Source organism: Nanorana parkeri, unplaced genomic scaffold (assembly GCF_000935625.1).
Source record: "Nanorana parkeri isolate BGI_ZX_2015 unplaced genomic scaffold, ASM93562v1 scaffold2, whole genome shotgun sequence".
NCBI lineage: Eukaryota > Metazoa > Chordata > Amphibia > Anura > Dicroglossidae > Nanorana > Nanorana parkeri.
Genome location: NW_017306270.1, coordinates 3,643,045 through 3,651,017, shown reverse-complemented (window position 1 = coordinate 3,651,017; position 7,973 = coordinate 3,643,045). Strand labels below are relative to the sequence as shown.

At 44.1% G+C, this 7,973-nt stretch overlaps 1 protein-coding gene across 1 annotated transcript in view; it reads right to left on the bottom strand.

Moving 5' to 3' along the window:
• The window catches only part of FANK1 (fibronectin type III and ankyrin repeat domains 1), a 56,446-nt gene extending 56,373 nt beyond the window's left edge, over window positions 1-73 (bottom strand). Inside the window, exon 1 of the mRNA XM_018557587.1 lies at window positions 18-73. Coding sequence (XP_018413089.1) covers window positions 18-73 — 56 coding nt within the window. The remainder of the gene's footprint in view (window positions 1-17) is intronic.
• Between the last annotated feature and the right edge of the window lie 7,900 nt (window positions 74-7,973).

The window sequence follows — 7,973 nt, the reverse complement described above, 5'->3', positions numbered from 1 at the left end:
CGCCGGATTACACTTACCTTTTGGCGAACAGTCCTTCCCCTCTGCCGGTACGGGTGTACGATATGTACCCCATACTGCCATCCAGCTCAGCCCTGTGCTATGGATTTTGAATTTCACTCGCAAATTGCAAGCACTCGTTGGTCAGCGTGGTCAATTGACCAACAAGAAGCACTTCTTACCATGGTTAAATATGGTTTTGAATACAATTATATATATCAGGACAAGTAGATTGTCAGCATGTGTAAAAAAAGGTGCCTAGTTCAGAGTTTACTTAAGACTATACTCTGGTAATGCCCTGAGAATGTTTTTGATACTCCAGCTATGGTAAATCATCATCTGCATAAAAGCTGTATGCATTTTCTTTAAAGGCTATCTAAAACCAAGAACAAAAATTTAATATATTTTAGCTTAGCATATTTTCTTGAATATTCTTGTAATACAATTCCTGCTACAGGGTGACATCACTTCCTCTCCCTACTTAATTTATGTTGGAGCAGTGATGTTGCACCAGAACAGGAAGCCTACTACGACTACAGAAAACCTCCCCATCTCTACGACATATGAGGGTCAGTGGTCTGTTTTGGCATTTTGCTGTTGTTTTTCAGTTCACTAGAGCAAGTTAGGAGCTCACTAGATTTCTGGCAGGATCGGCAGATTTATTTATTTATTTATTTTCCATTTATTATACAAGAACAAAAACACTGTCAACAGCGTATTTAAACAGACCATAGAGGGATAAAGAAGTTAAATTAATTGTAAGGGATGACATACACTGTAAATTGTAGACTAGTAGTCTGCTAAAATTGGCCAACAACTAACCAAATAAAAAAAAAAAATTATAAGACCAATTTTACAAGCATTTTAATATTTTATGCAGAACAACAAAAGATTCAGATTTACATCTCCCCTTTTTGTGTGCATTTAATTAAAGAGATAATCACCATTACGATATCATATTTTAAATACATTTCCTTCTTTTCATGCCAATTTAAATACTTTGTTAAGGGAGTGTCAGTAGGCCATGTGTAGTGTGGGTAATGGGAAATTACTGATATGACTGTTAACATAAAAGAAAATACACATACACACATTTATAGAAGAGATTACCATCTAGCGAGATGTAAATAATAATAAGATATGTTAATGTTACATTTCTCAGTAAAATAATAAGATGCTCTGGGGTATTGAAAAATTCATATCTGTATATTTCTTTACACGCACTGGAAAGGAGTTATGAAAGAGACTAAAGTCGACAGAGCACCAATTATGATGCTGAAAAGTAGTGTTTAAATGGCACATATTTCTCTGTGTAAGCTGTATACAGAATTCATAAGGGGATACCTTTTGTCTTCCCACAGTTCCGCTAACAATAATCCCAATTTATGCACATTGGTCCGCATTTTCATAGTCACAGGCACAAATGTGTTTACTCTAAGGTGCTCTTTGGTCTCACAGGGAAGGGGCAGCACCAGATTACTTGTGTGATTTTATTTATTAGAATTTTTTTTTTGTCTGGCTTCTGCTGGATCAGCGTTTCTCAACCTTTTTTCAGCCACCGTACCTTTTAAGTATGCAAAAACCTTGCATCCCCCCAGTCTAAAATGGAAAAAACACAAAATGTAGAAAACATTTGTTCCTTCAAAAAAAAATATCTTGAATAAGGGTCTGGTATGGATTTAAAAAAAGGGATCCCCCGCAACCCCCCTTCCCCCCCAAACCCAAAACACATAAAACAAATGTGTTCCCTTTCACATCATGAGCCTTCTGCTTTCACATGTGAGTCACCCCCTCTCACACCAGAAGCTCCACATTACTTTAGAGTCACCCCTCTCACATTAGGAGCTCCTCTTTATATCAATGAAAGGGGGTTAAGACAATGACCCAATGTTAGGAGTGCACAGAAACTAACCACCAATGTAAGAAGAGAACAGATACTGACCACCTCTTTCTCAGAGTCACCCCCCTCTCACACTATGAGCTCTGCGTTACATCAAAGTCACCCCTTCTCACACTATGAGCTCCACCTTACATCAGAGTCACCACCTCTCACACTAATAGCTCCACGCTACATCAGAGTCACTCCCTCTCACACTAGGAGCTCCACGTTACATCAGGGTCACCCCCTCCCACTACGAGCTCCACGTTACATCAGGGTCACCCCCTCACACTACGAGCTCCACGTTACATCAGAGTCACCCCCTCACACTACGAGCTCCACGTTACATCAGGGTCACCCCTTCACACTACGAGCTCCGCGTTACATCAGAGTCACCCCCTCACCCTACGAGCTCCATGTTACATCAGAGTCACCCCCTCTTACACTAGGACTTTAATGTCACTTAAAGGTTTGTGTGGGTCTGTGAAACTCTCACTTGTGGCACAGTAATTAAAGCATATTCTGTGGATACTGAAGGACTGTGGGATTTGTGCGTTTTGTATACAGCGAGTATGCTCAGGTTTTATTCAACCATAGCCCTTTAAGACTCTCCCACTGTGAATGCAGTTAAGTCACACCCTCATGCGCTTCATCATTCCTTTCCTCAGGGTGTCCAAGGATGCCCCAGGTCTTTTACAATGCTTATTATGTCCCTGGTAAGTGTCACGATAAGCATTAAAAAGGTACTCCAAAGACTGGGGTAATGTTCTATTGTTTCTGATATCCCAGAAAAAAGGACATAAGTATCACGCACCCGACCGGAGACTCAGCTGAGATGGGGGCTGCCCGTGCACCTCTTGTCCCACACCTCTGGAAGTAGTGACGGGGGATGGAAGGACAGAGCGGAGGACAGGTGCCCGATACTGGTGGCTGGCCGGTTCTTGAGGAGGCAATGGAGTGCGTTGGACCAGCTGGTGAATCAGCAGGACCGAGATGACACCGGGACCTCTTGAAACCAGAGCAGGCAACGTGTGTTAGGCCAAGGAAGCACTGGCAGGATGTCGTTGCTCAGGATGCTGATGGAACCCTAACCCTAAGTGGCAGACCAGGAGGGAAGTCAGGTTCAAGCCGTGGTCATACACAGGGAACCGAATCACAGATCTGGAGCAGGGTCAGGAAACGTAAGCCAGGGTCATACACAGGAGGTACCGAATCAGGAGGAGGAGGCGAAGTCAAATGGTCACAAGCCAGATTCATACACAGGATGTCAGGATACAAGAACAGAGTACAGGGCACACAGGGACAAGCTGAAGACCACTCAGCAACTTGGTCATGGCTTCAGGTCTGTTTAAATAGGATAGGGTGCACGCTAATGAGCTTGCACCTGTACGCTAATGGGCACGTTTCTGCTTGCTCACGTGCATGCGCTATTGCGCATAAGCGTTCCCGTACGCGCTTGTTCACGTGCTAAAGCTCGTTTTCCAGGAACTTTGGGCAATGGATTGCATACATGTGTGCGTGCACGTTTTTGAGCATCTGCAGGTAAGTCTCTTAAACTAAGAGGCATGCTTGCCGACTTAAAACTGTATACTCAACATATACAAAAGACCTCCAGGCTTCAGGAACCCCAAAAATATTAGCTCAGATTGCAATGACTGCTTACATCGTCTAGGCCTCCTTTTCCACAGAGGCAATTGGGACTCATCTACAAAAACGGTCAAGAATACCATCAATGTTGCCCACCAATAAGATCCAAACTTGCAGATCCCAACTATTGTTTAAACCGAATTAACAGCGCTAGTAGGTGAATCAAATAACCATATATTCGTGTTTGTGGACTATAAGTCATAAAAAGACCACATGAATGCAAGTACCGTTAATCATTAAAAAAAACACGGCACTGTACTAGTAAATGAACAACTATTGGCTGGCTACTGAAAGTCTGAACTGGACTGGTTGCTGTTGGTTATTTTTTCCAGGACAGGAATCAAGTTTATTTTTTGTCAAAAGCAAAAAGAATGTCATTCAGTCCACCCTGTAGGACAAACATTCCGAACACCATTACACCTTTATAATAGTGATTACTTGTCTGGAAAACACATAAAGAACAGAAAGGAAAAACAGATTTTGGGCTTTTTTTTTTTTACTGCAATTATTCTCACAATGCCTTTATTAAAGCACCAGCGATCATAATCCTGCTGAATATTTGGGGATATAACAAATACATTTTCATACACAATGAACTCATACTAGCCAAGGGCAGCAAGATACTTGCCTGTGTTATTAGAAAGAACATAATGCAAAATAGGATAAACCTAGCAATACATTCAAAAAATAATAGGCAAGCCTTTGTAAGAGAAGTAGAATGGGAGCCTGCAAGCAAAGTATTAGAATATAATCATTGCAGCTTTTTTTTTTTTAATTAAAAGTAAAAACATATTATTTTACCTTTTTCATGACCCAAGGAGACTTACAGGAAAGGTTAGGCCCCTTTCACACAGGCTAATCAGGAGGGGATCCATGCACGGCCTTTGCCTTGAGTGGCAGTTTTCAGGGGAGCGGCAGAAATGCCACCCCCCAAAACAGGCAGGCGGGAGGAGGAGGCGGCGGAGTCGAAAGAGGCAAGGAGACAGAAGAAGCGGCGTAGAGGCGCGGTGAGGGAGGCAGAGGAGTCAGAGCAGCAAAAGGGGGTGAGGTGGAGCAGCAGGAGTGGGTGGGGCCACATCGGATCAGGAAGTGGTGGGGCTGGGCCACCGTAGAACCCAGGTCACTGAAGAACCATTGGGCTGCAGAAGAGGCCATGTCCTGCAGCACCAGTCCAGCGGTGGAGGAGGCCGGGGTAAGATGATCACACTGCTGCTGAAGGGACCCTGCAGAGCACAGCATGGATTCTGCACAGCCCACCTGAGAGTCTCGGGTGGGCTCTGTGGGGTCTATGGTGGGCACCACACATCCTGCACCAGTCTCCAGGGTCCCGGGGGTGCATGATCTGTGGTGGGCTCTGCAGGGTCTCAGGGACTTTGCAGGAGCTGTGGTGAGCTCTATGGCAGAGCCCACCACAGATCCTGCACAGCCCCCCTGAGATCCTGCAAATTTAGTGTGGAGGGCGGGGGGGCGGGCTAGTTTCGTCTTGCCTAGGGAAGCCCCAAACCAGAATACACCACTGGAGACATGGATAGAGTGTTGTAACCTATAGCAGGAAGTTCCTGAACAAGGGCCTTCTTGGCAGAATGACCAGGTATTATGTTAATTAAAACTGCAGTTATTTCTCAAAGATCACAACAAAGACTCTATGGGTCAGTTTTTACTTACAGTATGTGTTGTGTTTTAGGCGAGTGTTACATGTGTTACCATTAAACTCTATATAACATGCATTTTGATGAAAGTGCTGTATCCGACTTTTGACAGGTAGTTAGGTTACACAAGCAGTGGGGAAGCCTGCTGCCGTGTAACCCAACTATTGAAGCCAGAGCTGTCACAGCCTCTACTCTTTGTTAGAGGCGTGAACTCTGTGGATGGCTTGGACCAAAGGCAAAGCGCCATTCCAAACCGTCCAATTAAAAAAAAAAACCACTGAGGCCATCAATCTCGATGCCTCAGCAATGACGAGCAAGTGAGGGACAGGGAGGCTCCTCCCTGTCTCCTCTCTTACACTAGCTTGGGGGCGGGTTGGGGCGGGGCTTCACCTGACAGGGGGTGGGGCATTCGGCCAGCGGGAATGCCTCACCCAGAACAAGAGGTACCTAAAGTTCAGTTTGTTTCTCACAGCTTCAAAATTCCTGCTGTGTGTGTACAATCGGAGAACTGGCAGGCTGCCAAAAGCTGTTCTCATATAAAAAGCTATGATTTCAACGCCTATATTGTGAACTATAAAGATTAATTTCTCACACTATACTTACAGCTACAGAGGTGAATGTGGCCTTTTTAAAGTGTTTCTACTGCTTGTTCAGAATATGTAAATACTTTACCATTCATAACCTGGACACTTGGTGAATAAATACCACCAAAAGAAAGCTCTATCTGTCCCCAAAAAAGGGTATAAAATTCATTTCAGTACAGCGCTGCATGACGGAATAAATGTCAGTCAAAGTACCGCAGCGCTGAATACTGAAAAATGGCCTGGATGGGAAGGGGGTTTAACACCGCGGATGTCAACTGGTTAAACAATGCTAAAGGTGTCCATAAAAAGGACTAGACAATGGTTGAATGTACAAGCATGAGAAGGCCACTCTCACGCACTTTCGACTTGAAGCACATTCTTGATCATGAACATACGGCTTGGCCGACGGTTCATGTTTATCCTATATAAAGTGGAGATTTATATAAAACACATTTGGCGCTGGTTTGCAGAGGAAAAACAACTGCAATAACATAGGGTTTCCAAACTCAATATTTTCCCAACACCTATATACCCAAGAGCGGCAAGTATAAGCGCTTTCATAGGAAGAGATGCTGGTTTATTGTAGATTTTGCACCGTCCAGAGGATAATGGGCACGTCTCTACCTGAATATCATTTTTGCTGATGGTTACTCTAAAATAAGGGGATTTTAATCCTGAAGGGCAACCAAAAAAAGAATATTCCTGGAAACATACATAGAAGTGTGGATGTAGAAAATCCTGATGAAAGCAAGCCATGGAACAGACCTGAAGGTTGAGGGAAATGTATGACTTTGGAAGGCAATAATGGGAATTGTTTAGAAACCACAGGAAGTGATGGAAGGAAAAAAAATGCTACAGACAAAAAAAAAAGTCAATGGAGTAAAAAAAAAAAAAATTGTTTGGAGTTGCACAAAAATGTAGTTAAAAAAACAAAAATTAAAGTAAACCTGTTATTTTTATGATTAAGTAAAGAAGTTCACAGCAACTAGAGCTCTCCATAGGCTCCCTGAAATTCAAGGTGCTCTAATGTGCAATCACTAGCTTTCCCCTTACTGTGCCTCCATGCTGGCAATCCACCAAAGTTATAGGTCAGTAGACAGGGACAGGAAGCAGCATGCAAACCGTTAAAGGATTAATGGGGTGCTTGTGAGATGTTCACATGTTTGGACATTGGCTGATAGTGCCTGATCTGACTGTTCCTGATCTGACTGTTCCCTCCGGAGAAGGTCATCCAGATATCCCACTAAAGGAATGCTCTGGGAGCAAAGGGGCAGCTCCCGGGAAGGACAGGTGCTGCGTGCGATTAGTATGCAGCCCCTGTCCTTCTCTATGGGAGTACGCAGTCATACGCCGCCCTACACTCACCCCAAGTGCACATCCATTTGGGTGTCCGTACTTGTGCGCTGACAGGATGGATCCTGTCTGCGTCCGAGCCGGGACACCCGCGCAAACCTGCACTTGGGGTGAGCGTAGGGCGCCGTATGGCTGCGTACTCCCATAGAGAAGGACAGGGGCTGCGTACTAATCACACGCAGCACCTGTCCTTCCCGGGAGCTGCCCGATACAGCCGTGCACGCAGCACGGAGCTGTACGTGCCAACTTTTTCTCGCGTGAATGAGGCCTAAGGGCCTGTTCACACGACGTCCGTTTTGTGTGCTGACCGGCTCCGTACGCTGCTGCACTCAAAATGCATCCCAATGTATCCCTATGTGTTTTATGGGCTCCAGTTCTCACGTGTGCAGTCCATTCAGCTTACGACAGAAAAAATACTGCGTCACATTTTGTCAGGTCTGGAAACGGTCCGTATACGCAAACGCGTCAAAAACGCACTGCGCTGCAGCTAACATACTAACAGCCCCACTCCAGCCAAAAAAAAAAAATTTTTTTTTTTTGCCTGAATGCATCAAGAACGCGGCCAATATGCGGCCAAAAACGCAATGCATCAGCAGCTCCACGTCTGCTGATCAGGACCTGATCAGGATCTGATCTCATGTGAACAGGTCCTTAACGTACAATTAAGAAAACAGATGATGGCAATTGTCAGGGAATTTTTTTTTCCACCCAGCAAGTGTATGGTGATTGCACTTTAGAACTATGTTTCCTAGTGTATTTTTAGGCAAATGTGTAATTGTAATAACTATGAGAGGATAATAATAATAATAATAAATAAAAAAAAAACTATCCAATTAATTTAAATTAAATGTGGAATAAAGTGAA